Source organism: Podarcis bocagei (genome assembly GCF_964188305.1).
Source record: "Podarcis bocagei genome assembly, chromosome: 12".
Classification (NCBI taxonomy): Eukaryota; Metazoa; Chordata; class Lepidosauria; order Squamata; family Lacertidae; genus Podarcis; species Podarcis bocagei.
In genome coordinates this window covers 57,733,720-57,760,349 of record NC_138137.1, presented here as the reverse complement: position 1 = coordinate 57,760,349, position 26,630 = coordinate 57,733,720, and the positions used below count along the sequence as shown (strand labels likewise).

The window sequence follows — 26,630 nt, the reverse complement described above, 5'->3', positions numbered from 1 at the left end:
ATTCTTAATAAAAAAAAATTCCAAAAAAAGGAAGAAGTACCAAGCAAGGTAGACTTCTTGTTTCCTCACAGACCCTCTTTTCCAATGCCCCCCCCAATGTTTCCCAGGTACCTGCCCAGCCACCCCCAATTCTAACCTGCAGGATTAACAAATGGTATATATTTTTCCACTGGTGGGAAGAATAGGCAGGAGTTGTTGAGGCACTTCAAAGGAGGGTCATTGAGAAAGATCAGAGGCAGGCAGCTGTGTGGCGAGGCTCTCCCCCCCCCCACTGGGAAGGAGAGGGCCCTAGAATTTTATGATCCCCTGGCCGGATCCCTTTAAAGTCCTGGGATCTCTGTGTTACGACCCTCGCACAGCCAGCGCTCTCCCTTGCTCTTAATCTTTCCGAAGCTGCCTGTTCAGAAGGGGTGGGTGTGTTTTGGGGGAAACGGGGTGAGTGCGTAGGGCTCCCAGCCCCCCAAGTCCACAAAGCCAAAGAAATTGCAAGATGTCAGTCTATTTAACAACCACCACTTGGGTCTGGCTGCCACACATTTGCTCAGTGAGGAAGATATAAGAGGAATAACACGGTTACAGGTAGGTAGCCGTGTTGGTCTGCCATAGTCGAAACAAAATTAAAAAATTCCTTCCAGTAGCACCTTGTTGTTGTTGTTGTTTAGTCGTTTAGTCGTGTCCAACTCTTCGTGACCCCATGGACCAGAGCATGCCAGGCACTCCTGTCTTCCACTGCCTCCCACAGTTTGGTCAAACTCATGCTGGTAGCTTCGAGAACACTGTCCAACCATCTCGTCCTCTGTCGTCCCCTTCTCCTTATGCCCTCCATCTTTCCCAGCATCAGGGTCTTTTCCAGGGAGTCTTCTCTTCTCATGAGGTGGCCAAAGGATTGGAGCCTCAGCTTCAGGATCTGTCCTTCCAGTGAGCACTCAGGGCTGATTTCCTTCAGAATGGATAGGTTTGATCTTCTTGCAGTCCATGGGACTCTCCAGAGTCTCCTCCAGCACCATAATCCAAAAGCATCCATTCTTTGGCGATCAGCCTTCTTCATGGTCCAGCTCTCACTTCCATACATCACTACTGGGAAAACCATAGCTTTAACTATGCGGACCTTGGTTGGCAAAGTGATGTCTCTGTAGCACCTTAGAGACCAACTAAGTTTGTTATTGGTATGAGCTTTCAGGTTTGCCTTGGGGCAAAAGATGCGTAATAAATTGTAGTCGTAATAATAAGAATATTTAATCTCAGGTTAGGAGCTGATAAGTATCAAAAGCGATAGTTGTGGCGGTCTGGTTTTTACAAAAGCCCTCTAATACCAACTAAAACTTTTTAAACCTCTCAGTTCCCAGCGCCGAATCTTTCTATTATCTTTTACGAGTGGCCAAGGGCTCCTTCCAGAAGAACCTGTTTATCAAGCACTCATCCTGACTGGCACACACAAAGCTCACACAGATGTTAGATTATAGCCGCTGTTTATTGATCATTTGTTCTGATCCATTTACAGGAGTGGTTATGTTCATCTCATTTATTCATTTAACAAAATCTGAATCTTGCCTATTTGTAATCAAACCTCTAGGCGGTTCACTACATTAAAATCATCCGTTAAAAAAAGTTTAAAACAAGGCATTAAAAACATTTTTAAAAGTCATTACAGTTAACAGCAAGTTGAAAGGAGAGTAAAACCTGTCACCATTTACGCGTCTGGGCAGGCTTGCCTAACAAAAAAATGTTTTAAGCAGGGGGAAACTATGCTTCAAAGGTTTCAATAGGCAGGGAGTTCCATAGTGTAGCTGCTCACAGACTTAAGAGATGTTTCTGGCTGCCCAGCTCACAGGGTGGATAAAAATCAATAGTTTTGTTTTTTAAAAAACAAAAACAACCCAAAATCAGATTTTTAAAATTTAAAATTGGATTTTTTTTTATTTGAATCAGATTTTTAAAATAAAATGCTTCTGGAGGTAATATCTTTCTAAAGATAGTTTTCTGCTGAAGTTACAATATAGTCCAAAGGCTATTCATCAGGAAATAAGGATTTGTTTAGAGTTTTTCATGTGTGCTAAAACCCTGTCTAAGTGTGTGTTTTTTTAAATTGTTTAACCACATCAGTTAGCAAACATGGATACACATGCTATAATGTTACTGTCTTAGTTAAATAAATTGTTTAAATTGTTATTAAGGAAATGATTGTTTTTCTCCTTCCAATAAAGTACAGCGGCAAAGTTGTCCAAATATAAACAGTTAAACCTCACCATAATGTCATAATTATCGGCCTATGTATTTCTAATAGTATACCCAAATCAGTAATTTTTGACATTAACTGTGAAAAATACTCTGAAACTTTTATTATTCCAAAAGTGAAACCTTAATCTGGTTGTCAATATTAGGACAATACCAGCAAGAATGAGTCTTTCTGTTAAAAAAGAAAGATTTGAATCAAGTCTTACTGACTAGTGATTTAAAATCGTGATTTAAATCGATTCGATTTAAATCAAACCCACCCTGCTAGCTCACCCCCATTCATTCACATATATTCATTTGAAATAAGATGGGGTATGTACTCTTTTTCATTACTGTTTGTATCACAGTTTATAATTTTTGTAAAGTGATGTGTCATGCAGGTCATCGTATGTAAAATTTTATTTTCAGTTTATGAAAGAATTCTATATTCTCCCACCACACTGACGAAGAACTATGAAACAGCAGTGAAAATCTGGGATCTCTGTTCAGTGTTGGACATTATATTTGCTGAATACACAAAGCTTCACAGCTTATCTTTCATCGTACTAAGTTTGGTACCTCTCTTCATTTAAAGGCTTTCAGAGACTCCTGAATCTAAGATTTCATTTTGAACTTGTTATTGTTTAAAGGAATACTATAAAGATTGTCTATTACGTACCGTATTTTTCGCTCCATAAGACGCACTTTTTTCTTCCTAAAAAGTAAGGGGAAATATCTGTGTGTCTTATGGAGCAAATGCGTGGTCCCTGGAGCCAAACTGCCCAGGGGCAAAAAGCAGATCATGTTTTTTTTTTGAAAGGGGGAAAGGGGTGTTGAAAGGAAGCAGCTGATCAGTTGCCGCTCGGGGAGAGAGATAAGGGACGCTAGAGATAAAGGAGGCTGCCAGGGAGTGGGGAGGTAAAGACAGCAAACTTGCAAAGAGGGGAAACAGGAAGACTAAAGCAGTAAGGAGAGAAATTAGAAGAAAAGGAGGAGCAAAAAACTGCTCCAGCTAAGGAAAAGACACTAAGGCAAACAAGAGGGAAGGGAGTGTTGAAAGGAAACAGCTGATTGGTGGGATCGGAAGAGAGATAAGGGACGCTAGCGGAGGCTGCCTGGGAGGAGGGAAGTAAAAAACCATGGATCCTCAGGATTTTTACATTGGGTCACCCCAAATTCACCATCAGATCACATAGCATGTCCATGGCTACAGCCTGCACCAAAAAAATCACGCATCCACTGTTGCATGGGGCTGCAATGGCGCAAAAATGTGGTTACAAAGCAAGGATCCACATGGATTCTCAGGATTTTTGCATTGGGCTACCCCAAACTCACCATCCAATCACATGTCTGTGGCCACAGCATGAACCACAAAAATCATACATCCACTGTTTCATTCAGAATATTCTTTTTCTTGTTTTCCTCCTCTAAAAACTAGGTGCGTCTTATGGTTGGGTGCGTCTTATGGAGTGAAAAATACAGTATGTATATTGCCTAAACCTTGTTGACAAAGCTCACCTCCAACTGCTGCAGATTTTTCTTGAGGAATGCAGAAAAAAGCTTCATAGTTTTACTGAACTCGTCCTGTGAGGCCCGAGTTCGAAAGGCGCTTTGCACACCTTCTGGATCATAAAGGCAGTTCCCATCTCTCTTAGGCTTGGGAGTCTTTGCTCGCCTCCTCGTCTTCCTACCAGCCTCTGACTGGTTTCCAGGTAGCGACCACACGTCCCTCGCTGTGAACGTAGTAGACAGGATGCATGGCAGCGGTGGCGCAGGCCTGTCGGGGACACAAGGGTTGTGTGTGTGTTAAAAAGCCAGAAGCTGAAGAAAATGTTTAAAAGGACATTTGTAAAAAAAGCCATGGTCTGAAGCTCAACATCAAAAAAACGAAGATCATGGCCACTGGTCCCATTACCTCCTGGCAAATAGAAGGGAAGAAATGGAGGCAGTGAGAGATTTTACTTTCTTGGGCTCCATGATCACTGCAGATGGTGACAGCAGCGACGAAATTAAAAGACGCCTGCTTCTTGGGAGAAAAGCAGTGACAAACCTAGACAGCATCTTAAAAAGCAGAGACATCACCTTGCCAACAAAAGTCTGTATATTTAAAGCTATGGTTTTCCCAGTAGTGATATATGGAAGTGAGGGCTGGACCATAAAGAAGGTTGATCACTGAAGAATGGATGCTTTTGAATTCTGGTGCTGGAGGAGACTCTTGAGAGTCCCATGGACTGCAAGAAGATCCAACCTCTCCATTCTGAAGGAAATCAGCCCTGAGTGCTCACTGGAAGGACAGATCCTGAAGCTGAGGCTTCAAGACTTTGGCCACCTCATGAGAAGAGAAGACTCCCTGGAAAAGACTCTGATGTTGGGAAAGATGGAGGGCACAAGGAGAAGGGGACGACAGAGGACGAGATGGTGGGACAGTGTTCTTGAAGCTACCAGCATGAGTCTGACCAAACTGCGGGAGGCAGTGGAAGACAGGAATGCCTGGTGTGCTCTGGTCCAGGGGGTCACGAAGAGGCGGACACGACTAAACGACTAAACAACAACAACAAAAACCAGAAGCATTTCTGTTAGGGATTGTAGGACAAGACCTGCCCAGAAAAAACAAAGAACCTATTTATGTATGCTACACTAGCGGCAAGAGTCTTGGTAGCACAAGGATGGAAGAATGAGGAAACCCCGACGAAAGAACAGTGGCAAGAGAAATTGATGAACTATGCAGAACTGGAAAACTGACATTCAAACAGCGAGATAAGGACAACTGTGACTTCAGAGAAGAGTGGGAACTTTTTACAAATTACTTAAAAAGACAACAGAATGAATGGTACTCCTTGGCAGGTTTTGAATAAACATGCACAGATTTATGGAGTGTTAACACAGTAGACAGATAATATAAGGATTTATACAGTTTTACATTATGCAGAGAACAATATGTGGTGAGAAATCAGAGAGAGGAGCAGAGGGAAGTTGGGGGGGGGAGAGGGAGAGTTTGATGGGGGGGGAAAGGGGAAAAAATAACGAATATGACATGTTTCGATATTTTGTTATGTTGCAATTGTTAATTAAAAAAACCCTTTAAAAAAAAACCACCAGAAGCTATTTTGTTAGGCATTACCGTTCAAGACTTGCCAAAAGAACAGAATAAGTTACAGTGGTGCCTCGCAAGACGAAAAGAATCCGTTCTGTGATTCTCTTCGTCTAGCGGTTTTTTCGTCTTGTGAAGCAAGCCCATTGAAGTATTAGCGGATTAGCGCTATTAGCGGCTTTTAGCGGCTTATCTGCTGATCGGATCAGCTGATAAGCGGCTTAGCGGCTTAGAAAAAGGGGGGAAAGGAAAAAAACCAGCAGGAACTCGCAAGACATTGTCGTCTTGTGAAGCAAGCCCATAGGAAATTCGTTTTGCGAAGCACCTCCAAAACGGAAAACTCTTTCGAGTAGCGAGTTTTCCGTCTTGCGAGGCATTCGTCTTGCGGGGCACCACTGTATTTATGTATGGGACAAAAGCGGCTAGGATTATACTAGCCCCCCCAAAATGGAAAGATGACAAGACTCCAATGAAAAAAGACTGGCAAGAAAAAAGGATGGAATATGCTGAAATGGCGAAGCTAAGGGCAAAACGTAAGAGATAAGGACAGAGGTAGGCAACCTAAGACCCGGGGGCCGGATTCGGCCCAATCACCGTCTGAATCCGGCCTGCGGACGGTCCGGGAATCAGCGTGTTTTTACATGAGTAGAATGTGTCCTTTTATTTAAAATGCATCTCTGGGTTATTTGTGGGGCATAGGAATTCATTTATCCCTCCCCCCAAAAAAATATAGTCCGGCCCCCCAAAAGGTCTGAAAAAGGTTGCTGAACCCTGGATAAGGACAATAGAGATTTTTTAAAAAGACTGGGAACCATTTATGTTGTACCTACAGAAAAACCAAAAAGATGTAGACTCGCCGGCAGGGTTTGAGTAAACACTACCAATTAACTACGTAGAAATTAAGATGTAAAAATGGGGAAATAATAAAGCGCAAGAGGAAATGTGAAAACAAGTAGGGGATAAAAATGTGAAGAATGTAATAATATTTAAGTTAAAGACCTCATATTAAGGTAAAATAAAACAAGCAGGGGTAAGCAAACATTCAAAGAACCAGAAAAGGAAGTTGAGGGAAGTTGTGAGGTGTTTTTTTTTGGGGGGGGGGGGAATTTATATCCTATTTTGTTTTTGAGATAATGTTGATTGTGATGGTGATAAAATCTGTAAAACTCAATAAAAATTATTCCCCCCCCCAAAAAAAAGTTGTGTGTGTGCAAGAGAGAGAGAGGATCAAGAGGGAAGACCACACACACACAGAGAGAGGGGGGGGAAAGGCACTCTGAACATGGTCAGAGACACTCTTCCCTCCACAACAGTGTCCTTCAGCTCTCTATATTGGACAAACAGGCCAAACCTTACGCCAAAGAATAAACGGACATAAATCTGACATCAAGAATCACAAAACAGAGAAACCAGTAGGAGAACACTTCAATCTCCCAGGACATTCTATACAAGATCTCAAAGTAGCTGTTTTACTACAAAGGAATTTCAGAAATAGACTGGAAAGAGAAGCTGCTGAATTGCAACTCATTACCAAACTCAAAACCATGGAGAGACCTGATCTGAACAAAGACATTGGATTCTTATCTCATTATACATGACTAAGCCATTTCTCACCTTCTCACCCCTTGCCTTTTCCTGTAAGACCTATTACAGTCGTTAAGAGTCGTCAACAGGCTCATCTCAGCTATCTGCCAATCTCCCATTCCCACCACCCTTCTGAGTAATACCCCTCCCCACCTTCTCACTATATAGAAGGATCTGGCAACTTCTGTTTCAGTGTATCTGAAGAAGTGTGCATGCACACGAAAGCTCATACCAAGAACTAACTTACCGTATTTTTCACACCATTGGACGCACTTTTTTCCTCCTAAAAAGGAAGGGAAAATGTCTGTGCGTCTTATGGAGCGAATGTGTGGTCCCTGGAGCCAAATCGCTGCTGCCCTGCGCTCCTGGGCTGCTCTTCGGGGATGGGGGGAGGAGCCACGGTGCTCTGCCGGCTGCCTCCGCTTTCCCCTGAAGCCCCGGCAACGTTTGCAAGCAGCAGGAAGGCTGTGCGCTCCTGGGCTGCTCTTCGGGGATGGGGGGGAGGAGCCACGGTGCTCTGCCGGCTGCCTCCGCTTTCCCCTGAAGCCCCGGCAACGGCAACGTTTGCAAGAAGCAGGAAGGCTGTGCGCTCCTGGGCTGCTCTTCGGGGATGGGGGGAGGAGCCACGGTGCTCTGCCGGCTGCCTCCGCTTTCCCCTGAAGCCCCGGCAACGTTTGCAAGCAGCAGGAAGGCTGTGCACTCCTGGGCTGCTCTTCGGGGATGGGGGGAGGAGCCACGGTGCTCTGCCGGCTACCTCCGCTTTCCCCTGAAGCCCCGGCAATGTTTGCAAGCAGCGGGAAGGCTGTGCGCCTTTGCCCCGCGCTCCTGGGGTGCTCTTTGGGGGTGGGGGGGGAGCCAGACTGCTCTGCCTACAGCCTTTGCTTTCCCCTGAAGCCCCGGCAAGGTTTGCAAGCAGAGGGAAGGCTGTGTGTTCCTGGGCTGCTCTTTTGGGGGGGGAGGAGCCACACGTCTCTGCCTACAGCTTTTACTTTCCCCTGAAGCCCCGGCAAGGTTTGCAAGCAGAGGGAAGGCTGTGTGTTCCTGGGCTGCTCTTTTGGGGGGGGGGGGAGCCACACCTCTCTGCCTATAGCTTTTGCTTTCCCCTGAAGCTCCGACAAGGTTTGCAAGCAGAGGGAAGGCTGTGTGTTCCTGGGCTGCTCTTTGGGGGTGGGGGTGGGGAGCCAGACTGCTCTGCCTATAGCGTTTGCTTTCCCCTGAAGCCCCGACAAGGTTTGCAAGCAGAGGGAAGGCTGTGTGTTCCTGGGCTGCTTGTGTGTGGGGGGGGGGGGGGGAGGAGCAGCAAATTGCTGTCTCTCAGTGCCTCCTAATTCACCTGCAAAGGATTGCCTAACTGGATTCTGAGCTCCATTTGAAGTTTAAAAATATTAAGTTTGGGGATTTCCTCAAGTAGCAGTTTTGCAGAAATAGTCATAAATGCATGCAAAGCATCTCCACAAACCAGTAATAGTGAGCTCAGCTAAAACTGAGCAGGCATCTGGCTCAGGAACAGATTAAACTGCACAACTATAACCGGACATCCTGTGTGTTTGTGTGTGGACCATGTTCCTCGCAGCTAATCTTTCTTGCTGAAAAGAGGCACTGATATTCCACTCCAAATCTATAATTCATTAAAAAAATTCTTACAAATACAGTCCACCTATACCAAACCAAAAACATTGTGTTCTCTTGTTATTCAATGGAAGCTATTTATTTGCCCTCTTTTCCTCCTCAGTTCTTTGCTGAGTCACCCCATTTTGAATCTTTCAAAACAACCATGCCTGTTTTGAGAAAACTTCAGAGATTTAGGAACTGGAGCACAATCATTTGATCTCTTTGTTGTTCCTCCATACTTGAAGCACTTCTCATTTGCACAGCCCTGGTTTCTCTCCCTGACTATTAATATTCTTGATTAATAACAGTAAAATGCTCAAATTTTAATTTTTGTGACTGCTGCCAATACTGACTTCCCAGTGATAATGAAAACAGCTACATTATAATGGAATGTCTGTCCTTTTTCCAATCTCTTCATACCGTGGCTTGCTTTAAAGCAGCAAAGTGGACAGGAGCCACCCACTTTGCTGTTTTAAATAGTTTAGTACAACATTTGAGTCAGATTTTTTTTTCTTATTTTCCTGCTCTAAAAACTTGGTGCGTCTTTTGGTCAGGTGCGTCCTATGGAGCGAAAAATACGGTAGTTGGTCTTTAAGGTGCTACTGGAAGGAATTTTTTTATTTTGACTATGGCAGACCAACACGGCTACCTATCTACTACAAGGACAATAGAGATTTTTTAAAAAGACTGGGAACCATTTATGTTGTACCTACAGAAAAACCAAAAAGATGTAGACTCGCCGGCAGGGTTTGAGTAAACACTACCAATTAACTACGTAGAAATTAAGATGTAAAAATGGGTAAATAATAAAGCGCAAGAGGAAATGTGAAAACAAGTAGGGGATAAAAATGTGAAGAATGAAATAATATTTAAGTTAAAGACCTCATATTAAGGTAAAATAAAACAAGCAGGGGTAAGCAAACATTCAAAGAACCAGAAAAGGAAGTTGAGGGAAGTTGTGAGGGTTTTTTTTTGGGGGGGGGGGAATTTATATCCTATTTTGTTTTTGAGATAATGTTGATTGTGATGGTGATAAAATCTGTAAAACTCAATAAAAATTATTCCCCCCCCCAAAAAAAAGTTGTGTGTGTGCAAGAGAGAGAGAGGATCAAGAGGGAAGACCACACACACACAGAGAGAGGGGGGGGAAAGGCACTCTGAACATGGTCAGAGACACTCTTCCCTCCACAACAGTGTCCTTCAGCTCTCTATATTGGACAAACAGGCCAAACCTTACGCCAAAGAATAAACGGACATAAATCTGACATCAAGAATCACAAAACAGAGAAACCAGTAGGAGAACACTTCAATCTCCCAGGACATTCTATACAAGATCTCAAAGTAGCTGTTTTACTACAAAGGAATTTCAGAAATAGACTGGAAAGAGAAGCTGCTGAATTGCAACTCATTACCAAACTCAAAACCATGGAGAGACCTGGTCTGAACAAAGACATTGGATTCTTATCTCATTATACATGACTAAGCCATTTCTCACCTTCTCACCCCTTGCCTTTTCCTGTAAGACCTATTACAGTCGTTAAGAGTCGTCAACAGGCTCATCTCAGCTATCTGCCAATCTCCCATTCCCACCACCCTTCTGAGTAATACCCCTCCCCACCTTCTCACTATATAGAAGGATCTGGCAACTTCTGTTTCAGTGTATCTGAAGAAGTGTGCATGCACACGAAAGCTCATACCAAGAACTAACTTAGTTGGTCTTTAAGGTGCTACTGGAAGGAATTTTTTTTTTTTTTGACTATGGCAGACCAACACGGCTACCTATCTGTAACTCTTCCCTCCAGTGATGCTGAAGGCACGCCAGCATCTCAGCGCGCAAGTGCTCTCCAGTGCGCAAGCCGTACTTACGTGATAAGGGATCAGCGCCAGGAGGCTGCCCAGCGGGAACTGGGCAAAATCCAGCTTGCCTGCCACGGGTTCGATCCTGCCGTGCTCTTGGGTCATCCCTACCAACCTGCAGAGGGAAAAGAGAGATATGTAAGCCCGCTGGGATTTGCTTCGGAGTCTCTGGTCCCCCGACCCTGCCTCAGGTTGCCTATTGACGTCAGGCCAGCGCCGCAAAGAGAATAGGGAAGACGCCTGCCTGAAGTCAAGTGGCAGGGAGTTCCGGGGGTTAGGTGCTGCCACACGGAAATAGCCATTTCATGGGTGTGAGGCAGACATGGCACCTGTAAGGTGCCAGCCGCATTTGGGAGGACGGTGTACAATTCTGGCTGCCTCACCTCAAGAAGGAGATGGTCAAGCTGGGAAAAGGTTCAGAAATGGCCGCCAAAATGATCGAGGGGTTTTAGAGACCGCCCGGTGCAGCGTTTCGGACTCTTTTGTTTAGAGAAAAGGCGAGTAAAAGGCGAAATGGTAGACATTTACAGTGGTACCTCGGGTTACAGACGCTTCAGGTTACAGACTCCGCTAACCCAGAAATAGTACCTCGGGTTAAAAACTTTGCTTCAGGATGAGAAGAGAAATCGCGCAGCAGCAGCGGCAGGAGGCCCCATTAGCTAAAGTGGTGCTTCAGGTTAAGAACAGTTTCAGGTTAAGAACGGACCTCCGGAACTAATTAAGTTCTTAACCCAAAATGCCATTGTATAAAAAAAATATTCCCTGGAAAACCTACGATTTACTGCCAAATCAGTTTCCTCCGGTTTGACGCTTGTTATGATTCAGGATCAAATTTACGGGTTTTCGTACGGAAAGAGGCAAGACAAAAGGAAGGCGTTCCCAAACTGTGCCCAGAAATCGTGGGACAAATGGAAAAAATTGTGCGATGCCAGGATGATGATGATGATGATGATGATGATGATGATAATAATAATAATAATAATAATAATAATAATAATAATAATTTTTATTTATACCCCGCCCTCCCTGGCCAGAGCCAGGCTCAGGGCGGCTAACACCAGTAAAATAACAATAAAAACATTAGGGGGGGGACCAATTTAAAATACAGGTTAAAATGCAGCCTCATTTTAAAAGTAGCCCATAGATCAAAACCATAAGGGGAGGGAAACATAAGGGTCAGACTGAGTCCAAACCAAAGGCCAGGCAGAACAGCTCCGTCTTGCAGGCCCTGCGGAAAGTCCTGCAGGGCCCTAGTCTCTTATGACAGAGCATTCCACCAAGTCGGGGCCACTACTGAAAAGGCCCTGGCCCTAGTTGAGACCAACCTAACCACCTTGCGACTTGGGACCTCCAAAATGTTGTCAGATAAGCCCTGAGACGGTATGCTGGGGAGACATATGACAGCAGTAGGCTATTGCCTGCGTTCTGGGCTTCCCCAAGTCAGGATGCACGTCTAGATGGGCCTTTGGTCAGATCCTGCAAGGCCCTTTGTAGGAAAGCCAAATTTTGGAGGCTGTTCCTTTTAAGATGTTGACAAGGCCAGGATCAACAGCACGAAAGCGAGCTCCATTTACTTGAGGTTGGGATGGCCTTCCACCAGGGCGTAGCCAGTCGGCAGCTGCCCGAGGCTGTGGAGGCTCAGGCCGGTCCAGCCGCAGTCCACTAGCATCTGGTTGCGGTGTGGGTAGTGACCAATCACCCTGGTCAATACCCGGACGGCGATGTCCTCCAGCTGGCAGGAGCCGATCATCATCTGCTGGGCATCTGGAAGGCAGAGAGGGAGGGGAAGTTTCTCACATAAATGAATTCAAATGAAATTGTTCCAGGGGCCACCACAGAAAAGGCCCCGCTGCTGGGAGACGGTGGCTTTGAGGGCTGCGTTCCGTCCTGGGCAAGATTCACAGGCTCATAGGTCAGTGGCGGATGGGGCCGTAGGTAATAGTGACCACCGAGATCTCTGTGAAAAGAGGTACTCCTGACCAATAGGTCCAGTCGTGGCCGACTGGGGTTGCGGTGCTCATCTCGCTTTATTGGCCGAGGGAGCCGGCGTACAGCTTCCGGGTCATATGGCCAGCATGACTAAGCCGCTTCTGACGAACCAGAGCAGCGCATGGAAACGTCGTTGACCTTCCCGCCGGAGTGGTACCTATTTATCTACTTGCACATGACGTGCTTTCGAACTGCTAGGCTGGCAGGAGCAGGGACTGAGCAACGGGAGCTCACCCTGTCACGGGGATTCGAACCCCCGTCCTTCTGATCAGCAAGTCCTAGGCTCTGTGGTTTAACCCACAGCGCCACCCTCGTCCCTCCCTGGACCCCTGGGGATCCCTCTCAGACACTGCGCCGCTCTTGTGACGCTGTGCCAAATGTCGCCAACTCAAGGGGCCTCCCGGATCGCTCGGGCTGATTTATTCTTTCCCCACAGGGGGACAGATTCCCTCGCCACCCCTCTCCGCCAGCATAGCTTTGGAATGAGCTCTGTGGGGGAAAGAGAAACACATGGGAAGTGTTACTGGAAACGGAGGAGTAAATCTACATAAATTATGTGCCGGGGGCGCGGGAGAGAGTGGGAGTGAACTTCCATTTCTGGTGGATCTTTCCAGCAAAAAACCCCCAAACAGGTGGGGCTGGCATGCCATTGTTAACTTTTTCCATCTGCCTTTTTCAATGGGAAGCTTTCTGCATGCAGAGCACAGTGGCAGAGTCGTCTCCAGTTAGAAAAACAGATCTCAGGAACTTCCACAGAGCAGCCCTCTCAGCCAGAGAGGACTTGGAAGGCTGCTGCAAGCCAGAGCCTGGCTAGCTTGCTGTTCTTTGCGGAGCTGGTGCTACCATAATGGCTTCTATTCCTCGCACGGACCTGCCTGAGCTTTGAGATCTTCAGGGGGAGGCCCATCTCTCAGTCCTGCTGCCCCCCTCCCTGGCAAGCTAGGTGGGCAGGGCCTTCTCGGTGGTGGCTCCTCCCAGGCAACTTTGGAATTCCCTGCCTAGGGAAGTGAGATTGGCTCTCTCCTTGATGTCTTTACTGTTATTTATACCCTGCCCATCTGGCTGGGCTTCCCCAGCCACTGTGGGCGGCTTCCAACAAAATATTAAAATACAGTGGTACCTCAGGTTAAGTACTTAATTCGTTCCAGAGGTCTGTACTTAACCTGAAGCACCACTTTAGCTAATGGGGCCTCCCACTGCTGCCGTGCTGCCGGAGCACAATTTCTGTTCTTATCCTGAAGCACTATTTCTGGGTTAGCGGAGTCTGTAACCTGAAGCATATGTAACCTGAAGCATATGTATTACTGTACCGTAATACATCAAACATCAAAAGCTTCCCTAAACAGGGCTGCCTTCAGATGTCTTCTAAAAGTCTGGTAGTTGTTGTTCTCTTTGACATCTGCTGGAAGGGCGTTCCACAGGGCGGGCGCCACCACCGAGAAGGCCCTCTGCCTGGTTCCCGGTAGCTTTGCTTCTTGCAATGAGGGAACCGCCAGAAGGCCCTCGGAGCTGGACCTCAGTGTCCGGGCAGAACGATAGGGGGGGAGACGCTCCTTCAGGTATACAGGACCGAGGCCGTTTAGGGCTTTCAAGGTCAGCACCAACACTTTGAATTGTGCTCAGAAATGTACTGGAAGGAGCAGGATGTGTCCCCCACCCAGAGCTACTGCCCCCTCCGCAAATACTCCATTTATCCCATGAAGCTTACCATAAAAGAGAAAGTTCCCAGGGTGGACTTCGCTGAGTTGCGCCATCTCAGGCACCGGGTGGCTGCAGGAGGGAGTGGAACCGATACTGCAGATGGAACAGGCCACCCCGGCTTCTTTCAGCCTGGAGGAGATGGGGAAAGGTTAAATTATGGTTACCAGACATCCCCGTTTCCCAGGGACAGTCCCCGGATTTACAAATCTGTCCCCAGACAAAATCTGTCCCCGGATTTCACTGAATGTCCCCAGATTTATATTTTTAGTGTTGTTGATTTATTAGTAGGGAGTGAATGTTGCATAATTGGTTCAACGGCACAAGACACGTCATATGGGGACTTCAGGTGAGGCAAAATGGCGGGCGCCACGGCAGCGAGCAGCTCCTGAAGGCAGCAGCACTACCATATATTATAATAATAATAATAATAATAATAATAATAATAATAATAATAATAATAATTTATTATTTACACCCTGCCCATCTGGCTGAGTCTCCCCAGCCACCCTGGGCGGCTTCCAATAAAGTACAGTCATACCTCGGGTTAAATACGCTTCAGGATAAGTATTTTCGGGTTGCGCTCTGCGCTGATGAAAAGATTTAAGGATGCTAACGTTCAAGTTAAATTTTATAAGAACTGTGATTTGGAAAACCGTTAAAAGGATATGCATTGAAATTCAACCAAGGGGAAGAGAGGAAGTCACTTAACAATGTTAATAAGTATATTTTTTTAATAAGGTTAGGATTTTTGTTTGTTTCTAATTTTGTGAAAATCAATAAAATAAATTGGGGGGGGGGAAATGTACAATGCAGAAGGATCTCAGAAGAGTGAGGGAAGATAATGTCGCAAAGCTATAAGGCTGGCGGTGGGGTGGAGTTGAAGAAAAAACATCTCTCCTTCCCCTTGAACCCTCCTTAAGTTTGCAAATGGATGTGAGATTCGAACTCGGGTCTTTGTGGCTCACATAAGCCTCTGCAGTGTTTAAACCCTCTGAAAACCCTTCTAAGTAGTATGGAGGCAAAACCAGTTGTTATTTTATTTTATTGGCAGCTGCGAAGGCGAGATGAGCCCAAGAGCCCAGAGGGCGCAAATGTTGGCAACTCGTTTCTGTGTCCCTGACCTTGCCTGCCCCCAAACTCAGGGGCTGCTCCCCCCACCAAAAACTGCCTCTTTCCCCTCATTTGCCATGTCTGTTTGTGACATCACAGGAAGTTGGTAGATGTCTATGACATCACAGGGAGCCAGTAGCTAATGGCCACAGCTGGGGAAACATCTGCACAGCCCCTGCTGGCCTCACAATGGGGGTACACCTCAGCAGTCATTTATTAAAAATGAGGTGACCCCCCCCCTTGTGAGGCCTGGGAGGGCTGTGCAGATGTTTCCCCAGCTGTGGCCATTGGCTACCAACTCCCTGTGATGTCACAAGGGGTGCAGCCCCCTCTTCCTGTGACATCACTACTTAGAAATTTCCCCTAGAATAAAAACATGGCACAAAACAGGGATTTCTTTTCAGAAAAAGTTTATTTTGTAAAAAATTAGAAAGCCGTTTATTTAGAAAACAGGAGCTGTCTGGCTTAAGTCCTGCGGTTCTCTTCCTGACTTTCACGGCTGGTCTCGGGGGAAACTTCGCCGGCTCCGGCCGTTCCTGAAAGGCAATTTGTGGGGTCAGTGAAGCAGAAGATCTTCCCCATTGCATACTCCATGGTCAGCTCTATCAAAACCCCAGAGAGATTTTTGGGAAAGATGTTGGCACCGCTAAAGGGACAGAACCCAGAAGGGAAAATAGGTTGGCTATTACCTGACTGAGATGCTTGTCACATATAAAACAGCCTTCTTGGAATTTATTAATTTGAGTTATTGTAAATAGTTGCTTGTTTCTGGGTCTTCCTTAATAGGTTTTATTGGATTGGCTGCTTCTGGAACTGGTTCTTTAATGGCTTTTAGTCAAATACAATAAATGATTTTTTGATGAAAAGGTGCTTTTTTCCTGAGATGATCACTTTCTCCCTGCCTGTCACTGCTTGAAAAGATTTCTGTGCATAGATGAGACTCACTTTCATTGTTCTGTTCATTTGTGTGTTTGACCAGTGTTGTGTGGAGAGAAGCGCAACCACTGGGATGAAATACGCCCTCCTGGGTTTCCGGTGTGGCCTTCACAGATACTGGCACAAATTGGGGAGCGGGGTGTTATAGATCTCCTTGGTCAAAAGCCAAGGAGCCAATGGCTGCTGAGCTGCGCCCCTCATTGTGAGGTCTGAGGGGTGATGGGGATGCCTCCCCAGATGCTGCCATTGTGAGGCCACAAAAACATTGGGCAGCTGAGAGGGTATAAATGCTGGCCAAGTCAAAGGCCGAGGCAGTTGCCTCAGTGGAGGCACTCAGCTCGGGTGGTCTCCTGCCCCGTGGGGCAAACTGGCCGGAGGAAGGAGGCGATCGCCCGGCGCTGGGATGCTGTGGAGCAAGGAGGAGGCAAGTTGAGGTTTACTTGCTGGTGGGATCGCACTTGAAGGTGGATGAAATTCAGGTCTGAAGCAGGGGGAGGTCTGGCAATGGACCTGGCGCGGCTGTTGGTGGTGGACGGATTGCCGGAAGGTTTGCATTCAGTGCCTGGTTGATGCCGCAAGGCTACAAGACTGGCCGAGGGGATGCAAGCGGGTTTGGAAGCCTAGTTTGTTTATTAACAGGCGGACAAACCGAGGAGGGAAGCTGCCCCTTTGGCGGCGGGTGAGTGTCCCTTGGCGAATTCTGTGGTGAGGGAGAGTTGCCCATCGGCTTCTAGTGGTGGCGCCTTGGAGAAGCCAGGTTCACATTTGGGGATGTCAGTGCAGGCCGAGAGCCTGTGAAGCTGGCCGATCCATTTGTGAACGCTATCTGGTGACATTCACCTTTGTCTTTGGCCCTCAACCTAAGGTCAACAGACCTGCCTTTTGAGACTGTCAGCTTGCTGACATTCGTAGAGCTCTTGACCTTACGTCGACGGCCAAAGCGAGGAGGGAAACTACCCGGCACAGCCCTAGAGGTGGAAAGCAGGGAAACCAGTGTAGTCCCATGTGGATCTACCGCATCAAACTGGTGGCCCTCCACCTCTGCAACCTGCCTTGACGGGGCAGGCCAGTCAGGGATGAAGTTGTCAGACCAAAGCCTGTGGAAGAGTCTGGGTGGACGCTGTGATAGTCGCCATCCCATCAACGTGTTTGCCTTTGCCTTTCAGGGACATCCAATGGCGGCGAGGTTTTCCCCAAGACCAGACGGTGGCGGCAAGCTGGTAAGCAGAAGGAGGCGATCGCCTGGCGTTGGGATGCTGTGGAGCAAGGAGAAGGCAAGGGGTCTGGGTGGACGCTGTCGGATGGTGGCCACCCCACTCATCTGTTTGCCTTTGCCTTTCAGGGATGGCTGGAGCCGGCGAGGTTTCCCCCGAGACCAGCCGTGAAAGTCATGAAGAGAACCGCAGGACTTAAGCCAGACAGCTCCTGTTTTCTAAATAAACGGCTTTCTAATTTTTATTCAAAATAAACGTTTTCTGAAAAGAAATCTGTGTGGTTTGTTTTTTTTTGTAAAATATTTATTGCAATTTTAAAGAACGAAAACAACATCAAGCATACAAAAAAAGAGAAATTCAAAGTAGGATTATAAGAAAAAAGTAAGAATAAAAAGAGTAAGAGTAAAAGATAAGAAAAGAAATTACAAATATTCATAAATCATACTTTCATAATTTTTGGACTTCCTCGCATCGCCCTCCCCTGCGTTCTCAGTCATATAGTTAAAAACAGCAATTTGTTACCTTAGTTCCATTCTTATTTTATAATTCTCAAATATTCAATTCCAACTTTAAATATTTTGGTCATAAATTAACCTAAATATGAACATATTTCTTCAGAATTCACAATTTCCCTAAACATCACCTATTCTCATGTCTTACACTAGGTTTACCGCTGCCGTGTTACTCTCATTTGTGCATACTCCTAACATTCGTACAATTTATAATGTTTCTGTAAATAGACTTTAAATTTTTTCCAGTCCTCTTCCACCGTCTCTTCTCCCAGGTCTGAAATCTGTGTGTTTTGTGCCATGTTTTTATTGTATGGGAAATTTCTAAGTAGTGATGTCACAGGAAGAGGGGGCTGCACCCCCTTGTGACATCACAGGGAGTTGGTAGCCAATGGCCACGGCTGGGGAAACATCTGCACAGTCCTCCCAGGCCTCACAATGGGGGGGGTGTCACCTCATTTTTAATAACTGCTGAGGTGCCCCCCCCCATTGTGAGGCAAGCGAGGTCTGTGCAGATGTTTCCCCAGCTGTGGCCATTGGCTACCAACTCCCTGTGATGTCACAGACATCCACCAACTCCCTGTGATGTCACAAACGGACATGGCAAATGAGGGGAAAGAGGCAGTTGCTGGAGGGGGGGAGCAGCCCTGGTAGTTTGGGGGCAGACAGGGCCATCCGGGGACACAGAAACGAGCTGCCAACATTTGCGCCCTCTGGGCTCTTGGGCTCATCTCGCCTACGCAGAGGCCAAGAAAATAAAAAATCACAACTGCTTTTGTCACCCCACCACTTATTGGTGGCTGGAGATAAGGGGCGTGAATTCAGAGGGAATGTAATGTCAAAGGACCCCCCAGTGAAAGCAAACCCTCCAAGTGCTATTTTTCAGGTACAGTTGCCCAGCCACAGGACTTAAGCCAGCCAGCTTCAGTTTTCTAAATAAATAAATAAATAAATAAATGCCTTTCTAATTTTTGTTTTTTAAATAAAGGTCTTTTTGAATACCAATATTTTGTGCCATGTTCATTGTATGGGAAATCAAGGTCCTGAGTAAAATAAAGGGGGGAAATAATAATACCTCAGCTCCAAAAACTAATGGTCTTGGAGCACTCCAAAAACAAGTTTAGGGGAAAGCTTGTAGTCCAGTAAGATGGTCTTCCATAAACACGGTTTTAACAATGAGTCCGTAAGTGACTGTGGAGGCCAATTCTGGATCCACACGTCCTTCCACAGTGGGGACATTGGTTTCCAGGCTGGAGTTGATCACGGTGTGGATTTGCCAAGCGTGCCTTCCTCTTAGCACGTTTCTCCCTTGCGTCCTGAGTTCGAGTGTCTTCAAAGCCCATGACGCCTTTGGTGAAGGCTGTTCTCCAACTGGAGCACTCTCAGGCCAGTGTTTCCCAGTTGTCAGTGTTTATACTACATCTTTTAGGATTTGCCTTGAGAGAGTCTTTAAACCTCTTTTGTTGACCACCAGCATTACGCTTTCCATTTTTAAGTTCAGAATAGTTGCTTTGGAAGACGATCATCAGGCATCCACACAACATGACCAGTCCAACGAAGTTGATGTTGAAGAATTATTGCTTCAACACTGGTGATCTTTGCTTCTGCCAGTACACTGATATTAGTTCGCCTGTCTTCCCAAGGGATGTGTAAAATTTTTCGGAGGCGCCGTTGATGGAATCTTTCGAGGAGTTGGAGGTGGCATTTTAAAGTGGTCCATGTTTCACAAGCACACAGTAAGGTTGGTAGTACAATAGTTTGTCAACAAGCATTTTGGTTTCCCTGCAAATGTCCTAGTCCTCAAACACTCTGCAGAATTGGATAGGATAGTGAGCAATAGGCATGCATGCACACGTAATTTTTTATTTGTATCCCGGCCTTTCCGCAGTTCAGACCGTGATCAAGGCGGCTTACGACATGGAAAAAGCCCATAATTACAGCATCACAAAAGTAATAATGGAATTGCAGAGTTGGAAGGGACCCCCCAGGTGGCATTCGAACGCACAACCCTGAAATGAAAAGTCTTATTCTCCACCATCTGAGCTAAATAAAACATTTTTTTAAAAAATTGCACAACCAAATGGAACCACTTCCACACAGATCACAACAAGAGCTAGAACCAAGATACAAAAAAAATCCAACAGCAAGAACCCTCCAAACATAACCCCGGCCCAGGAGTCTGTTCAACAGTCTCAGCTTTTGTAGCTGGAGTCAGTCCACGCCCTGACTGCCCAGGCCAGGTGGGAAAAGGCTTGTAAGGCAGGGAGATGATAATTACCAGGAAGATGGTTTCTGAATATATGAGACCCGGCACAGAATGCCAGCTTTTGCGCAAACCAAGAATCCTTTCCTCAACGAAGGCAAATATTGGAAGATTCAGAATGTATAAAAGAAAGCAATTTTTCTTTTTTTTTATTGATTTCCCAAAAAATTTAAACAAACAAACAAACATACATACATACATAAAAAGGTAAAGGTACCCCTGCCCGTACGGGCCAGTCTTGCCAGACTCTAGGGTTGTGCACTCATCCCACTCTAGAGGCCGGGAGCCAGCGCTGTCCGCAGACACTTCTGGGTCACGTGGCCAGCGTGACAAGCTGCATCTGGCGAGCCAGCGCAGCACATGGAACGCCGTTTACCTTCCCGCTGGTAAGCGGTCCCTATTTATCTACTTGCACCCAGGGGTGCTTTCGAACTGCTAGGTTGGCAGGCGCTGGGACCGAACGACGGGAGCGCACCCCGCCGCGGGGATTTGAACCGCCGACCATGCGATCGGCAAGTCCTAGGCGCTGAGGTTTTACCCACATCCCACTTACATACATACATCTTAATTATACTTAATCCAATCTTAGTAACATTATTTAGTGACTTCCTCAAATCCCCCTGGCTGAATTTCAGTGCATATCATTGTAATGTTGGAGGGTACGCTTCCCCCAATGCAAAAAATTACTCCACCCTCCCCCCATTCACAGCCATGCGCTAAACCTCCCCAACCATTCCCTCCAGGGTGTGAACCGCGATCTGGCTTTGTGTGGGTGTGTTTGCAAGTTGCGTTGGCAAACATCAGCCCCAACTTTCCCGCGGCCTTTGAAGAGGTAGCTTCAAAGGCCCTCACCTGAATTCAAAGGCCCTCACCTGAAACTAAGGGAGGAGGAGGAGGAGGGACACAGCATAATATTAGCCGGGTGCCTCGTAAAAGCAAGCCAGAGAGCAGCAATTATGGCCTTTTTAACTGGTGGAGGACATCAAGGGCAGCTGGCTTGTGTGCAGGTGTCCTCTGACCCATAAGCAGGTGGGGGGGGAGGGAGATGCCACCGAGATTCCACCAGGATGGGAGGCAAACGTAGGGCAGTACAAGGATTAACCCGTAGGACTCGCTGCCACAAGACACAGAGATGACCATGGGGAGACGACGATCGATGGCCACTAGCCATTTTGTAAACAAAATCTGTCCTTTCCCCCTTACAGGGTATCCAAGAGCCCATATAGAGTCCTTACATAGGTTCCCTGTTGGTAGGAGAAAATAACAGAGGCCAACCAGAGAATATTGAGAAGCAAAGCAGCCAGTAGGCCTGATCTTTATTGATCTGTTGCAACACGGTGCTCCCCTCACACGGAGGACGGAGGAGGAACCCAGAACAATGGCGCACAGGACTTTTGAAATTGCCACCCTGTAGATCAAGACCACCCCCAGGAACATCATACATACATCACAGAAGGGGTGTAGCTCAAGACCGCCCCCCCCCGATACATCATACCTTGTTGTTGTTGTTTAGTCGTTTAGTCGTGTCCGACTCTTCGTGACCCCACGGACCAGAGCACGCCAGGCACTTATGTCTTCCGCTGCCTCCCGCAGTTTAGTCAAACTCATGCTGGTAGCTTCAAGAACACAGTCCAACCATCTCGTCCTCTGTCATCCCCTTCTCCTTGTGCCCTCCATCTTTCCCAACATCAGGGTCTTTTCCAGGGAGTCTTCTCTTCTCATGAGGTGGCCAAAGTCTTGGAGCCTCAGCTTCAGGATCTGTCCTTCCAGTGAGCACTCAGGGCTGATTTCCTTCAGAATGGAGAGGTTTGATCTTCTTGCAGTCCATGGGACTCTCAAGAGTCTCCTCCAGCACCAGAATTCAAAAGCATCAATTCTTCGGCGATCAGCCTTCTTTATGGTCCAGCTCTCACTTCCATACATATAGTTAAAGCTCTGGGAAAACCAGAACTTTAACTATACAGACCTTTGTTGGCAAGGTGATGTCTCTGCTTTTTTAGATGCTGTCTAGGTTTGCCATTGCTTTTCTCCCAAGAAGCAGGCGTCTTTTAATTTCGTGACTGCTGTCACCATCTGCAGTGATCATGGAGCCCAAGTAAGTAAAATCTCTCACTGCCTCCATTTCTTCCCTTCTATTTGCCAGGAGGTGATGGGACCAGTGGCCATGATCTTCGTTTTTTTGATGTTGAGCTTCAGACCATATTTTGCGCTCTCCTCTTTCACCCTCATTAAAAGGTTCTTTAATTCCTCCTCACTTTCTGCCATCAAGGTTGTGTCATCTGCATATCTGAGGTTGTTGATATTTCTTCTGGCAATCTTAATTCCGGCTCGGGATTCATCCAGCCCAGCCTTTCACATGATGAATTCTGCATATAAGTTAAATAAGCAGGGAGACAATATACAGCCTTGTTGTACTCCTTTCCCCATTTTGAATCAATCCCCTTCATGGATCAGTGCCTTGTTGTGGAGAAGGGGCTTGAACAACTCAGAGAAGCTATGAGCTATGCCGTGCAGGGCCACTCAAGATGGACAGGTCATAGTGGAGAGTTTTGACCAAACGTGATCCACCTGGAGCAGGAACCGGCAAGCCAAGAAAACTCCATGGACAAAGACAACAGGCACTTTTCCTTAGGACGTCCCTATTTTCACTGGAGAAAAGTTGGAGGGTATGGAGTTATCCGACCCCCGAGCCATCTGAAGGCAATCCTGTATGGGGAAGTTTTGGGTTTTTTAACGTTTAATTTTTAATTTTTTTCTTTTTTTTAAGGCAGCCCTGTATCGGGTAGGTTTTAATGTCTGACATTTTATTATGCTTTTACACATACTGGAAGCCGCCCAGGGTAGCTTTTTATATATGTTGGAAGCTTCCCAGAGTGGCTGGGGCAGCCCAGTAAGATGTGTGGGGTATAAGTAGCAAAAATTATCATGACAGAACGGGACGTCCCTGTTTTCATCAGATAAATGTTGGAGGGTATGGTAGGATTCCCCTATTTTCACAGGGGAGATTTTGGAGGGTATGGAGTTATCTGACCCCCGACCTGTCTGAAGGCAATCCTGTATGGGGAAGTTTGGGGGTTTTTTTAACGTTTAATTATGTCTTTTATATATATGTTGGAAGCTGCCCAGAGCGGCTGGGGCAACCCAGTAAGATGTGTGGGGTATAAACAGCAAAAATTATCGTTTTGGAACGGGACGTCCCTGTTTTCATCAGAGAAATGTTGGAGGGTACGCTATCCCACTTGATTGCTCTGAGTTCCCATCACATCAAAGCTCACATCAAAGACTCTGAACTTCCAACGGCTGGAAAAGGAGGTGCGTTCTGGAGGACGGTGGTCTCTCCGTCGAATCCCCCTCTTTCCCGTCTGCTTTGCATGTGGGTGATTTAAAGGCCTGGCCTGGAAAGTATTGTGTCTGCACCCCCCCTTGCTTTATTCTCCTCTCCCCCCCCCCACTCCGCCATCCCTCCTCCTGCCCCTAAACTGTGTTCCACTTCCTGCCTGCAACTAATCTGAACCTCCACGGAAACATCTGAGAGGAATTTGCCCCAATAAAACAGGAAACTTTCTCATACCCTCGCAAAGAGAGGGAGAGAGAGAGAGAACATTGGAAGACGTTCCGGCGATAGAGGAGTGGAATTTAAAACTACGGGACTTGTATGGAGACGGCGAAATGGACGGCAAAAATAAGAGACCCAAAAGACAAAAATGTTCGTGGAAGAGCGGAGAACCTTTTCGGATTATCTGGGAAAATATTACAGCCAAAGGAAATGGCTGGCTGGCTGGGAAATATAGGCAAAGGAACGAGAACGATAAGGGAATGTAATGTAGGATATATGTTAACAAGTATTACGTTTAAGATAAAGGATTTGAACACCATGGAAGTTAAGAATGGGGAGTCAAAATGCTACATGAATATTGCACAGAAACAATGATATTTGTTAAGCTGTATTACAGTGGTGCCCCGCAAGACGAATGCCTCGCAAGACGGAAAACTCGCTAGACGAAAGAGTTTTCCGTTTTGGAGGTGCTTCGCAAAACGAATTTCCTATGGGCTTGCTTCGCAAGGCGACAATGTCTTGCGAGTTCCTGCTGGTTTCCCCCCCCTTCCCCCCTTTTTCTAAGCTGCTAAGCCGCTTATCAGCTGATCCGATAAGCCAATAAGCCGCTAAAAGCCGCTAATAGCGCTAATCCATCAATGGGCTTGCTTCGCAAGACGAAAAACCGCTAGACGAAGAGAATCACAGAACGGATTATTGTCGCCTTGCGAGGCACCACTGTATTATTATTTGTTAAATCTGCATACCAACCTATACCTGTAGATCTCAGCGCAGTTGACAGCATAAAATGCAATTTAAAAATACACAAAATACATAATGAAAACCAAAACAGACTTAGTTGTTTCTGCTATGGCCCATAAGGGACTTTTGATGCTGACAGCCCACTGCCCCCTAGTGGCCACATGGGGGAGGAAGCACACAAAATGCACCTCTTTTTATAATAAAAATAAAAATACTGTACACAGAATTCAACGGGGATCCTGAAGGTCATGTAGCCCAACCCCCTGGAATGCAGGAATCTCCTTGCCCAACACGGGTTCGAACCCGTGACCCTGAGATTAAGAAACTCCTGCTCTACCAACTCAGCTATTTGTAGTCGCACTTGTGTTAAGGAATGCAATCAAAGAGCGTTAACATGTGGAATCCTAAGGTTGGGATTGCCAACTCTACAGTTCTATGATTCTATAGGATCACAGGAACCTGCTGCCATGTCATGCCTGCTAGCCAGTATTGGACCGGATCCTGGGCCCCATTGTTTGCCTGCGCCAGATCCAGCCAGCTACTCCCCTTGTTCTGTTAAACTAGGGCAAGAAGGAGTTTGGGCCCAACTCAGCCATGGCAGCTCCTAGTGGCTCAAAGCCAGAGTGGCGGAAGTATATCAGACTTGAGTTCGAATCCTCCTTCAGTGCTGAAGCTCACTGGGTGACCTTGGTAATCCAAGCGAGAGATACTGCAATGCGGTCTACGTGGGGCTACCTTGGAAGGTGACCCGGAAAGTACAAGTAATCCAAAATGCGGCAGCTAGACAGGTGACTGGGAGCAGCTGCTGAGACCACATAACACCGGTCCTGAAAGACCTACATTGGCTCCCAGTACGTTTCTGAGCACATTTCAATGTGTTAGTGCTGACCTTGAAAGCCCTAAACGGCCTCGGTCCAGTATATCTGAAGGAGCGTCTCCACCCCCATCGTTCAGCCTGGACACTGAGGTCCAGTGCTGAGGGCCTTCTGGCGGTTCGCTCGCTGTGAGAAGCCAAGTTACAGGGAACCAGGCAGAGGGCCTTCTCGGTGGTGGCGCCTGCCCTGTGGAACGTCCTCCCACCAGATGTCAAAGAGAACAACAACTACCAGACTTTTAGAAGACACCTGAAGGCAGCCCTGTTTAGGGAAGCTTTTAATGTTTAACAGACCACTGTATTTTAATACTTTGTTGGAAGCCGCCCAGGGTGGCTGGGGAGACCCAGCCAGATGGTCAGGGTATATATAATAAATTATTATTACTACAGTGGTACCTCGGGATGCAAACGGGATCTGTTCCGGAGCCCCGTTCGCATCCTGAACGCAACGTAAGCAGCGACGGCGTGTCTGCGCGGGTCACGTTTTGCTGCTTCCGCGCATGCGCGTGACGTCATTTTGAGCGTCTGCGCATGCGCGAGTGGCGAAACCCAGAAGTAACACGCTCCGTTACTTCCAGGTTGCTGTGGAGCACAACTCTAACACGCTCAACCCGAAGCACATTCAACCCGAGGCAAGACTGTATTATTATTATTATTATTATTATTATTATTATTATTATTATTATTATTATTATTATTAAGCCAGCCGTTGCGTCTCAGTTTGACCTACTTCACAGGCTTCTTGTGGGGACTAAATAAACAGTGTACGTCACCTTGAGCTTCTTGGAGGGGAAAAGGTGGGATATTTAAAGCTGCAAATAAATAAATATATGCTGCAAACGAATGAAGGCTTAAAAGCACTCACTGTTCCATGAACTTCAGGGTCAGCGCAGTGGTGGTGCGAGCCACGGCCTGGATTTCGGACGCTCCGTGGCAGCTATAGGAATTGCCGCAGTGTGCGTATATCCCTGCCAGTTCGGTGGCCCCTTCTGCGATGGCCTTGGCGAGCTTGAGGGCAGCGGGGTCCGAATGCCTCAGGCCGGCTGGAATTAAAGCGGAGAAAAAGAGATGGGGGAGGCAAGGCACACAAGTTTTCTGGCTGGTGCCCATTAGGACTTGATAGGGCGGAAAGCAAACTATGGCAAGTTCTTAAAGAAATGGGAGTGCCTGATCACCTCATCTGTCTCTATGTGGGACAAGAAGCTACAGTTAGAACTGGATATGGAACAACTGATTGGTTCAAAATTGGAAAGGGAGTACGACAAGGCTGTATATTGTCTCCCTGCTTATTTAACTTATATGCAGAATTCATCATGCGAAAGGCTGGGCTGGATGAATCCCTAGTTGGAAATTAAGATTGCCGGAAGAGATATCAACAAC

At 46.7% G+C, this 26,630-nt stretch overlaps 1 protein-coding gene and 2 long non-coding RNA genes across 4 annotated transcripts in view; 1 reads left to right on the top strand and 2 right to left on the bottom strand.

Annotated features, from left to right (window-relative positions):
- Positions 1–1,452: 1,452 nt before the first annotated feature.
- The window catches only part of LOC308569658 (D-serine dehydratase-like), a 35,707-nt gene continuing 10,529 nt past the window's right edge, over positions 1,453–26,630 (bottom strand). Inside the window, exons 4-8 of one of the 2 annotated variants that reach the window (XM_081163848.1) lie at positions 26,116–26,293; positions 14,055–14,176; positions 11,932–12,121; positions 10,367–10,472; positions 3,772–3,991 (exon numbers count right to left, since the gene is read on the bottom strand). In XM_081163848.1, the coding sequence (XP_081019974.1) occupies positions 3,902–3,991; positions 10,367–10,472; positions 11,932–12,121; positions 14,055–14,176; positions 26,116–26,293 (686 nt within the window). In that variant the 3' untranslated portion in view covers positions 3,772–3,901. Of the gene's footprint in view, positions 3,992–10,366; positions 10,473–11,931; positions 12,122–14,054; positions 14,177–26,115; positions 26,294–26,630 lie in introns of both variants that reach the window. The other variant, XM_081163847.1, reaches the window with a different exon arrangement.
- On the bottom strand, positions 15,551–15,987 carry LOC308569763. The gene is made up of 2 exons (XR_014000824.1): positions 15,847–15,987; positions 15,551–15,693 (listed from the first exon to the last, which is right to left on the bottom strand). It is a non-coding gene; the product is annotated as an uncharacterized lncRNA (long non-coding RNA).
- On the top strand, positions 16,208–17,579 carry LOC308569780. The gene is made up of 2 exons (XR_014000846.1): positions 16,208–16,557; positions 17,260–17,579. It is a non-coding gene; the product is annotated as an uncharacterized lncRNA (long non-coding RNA).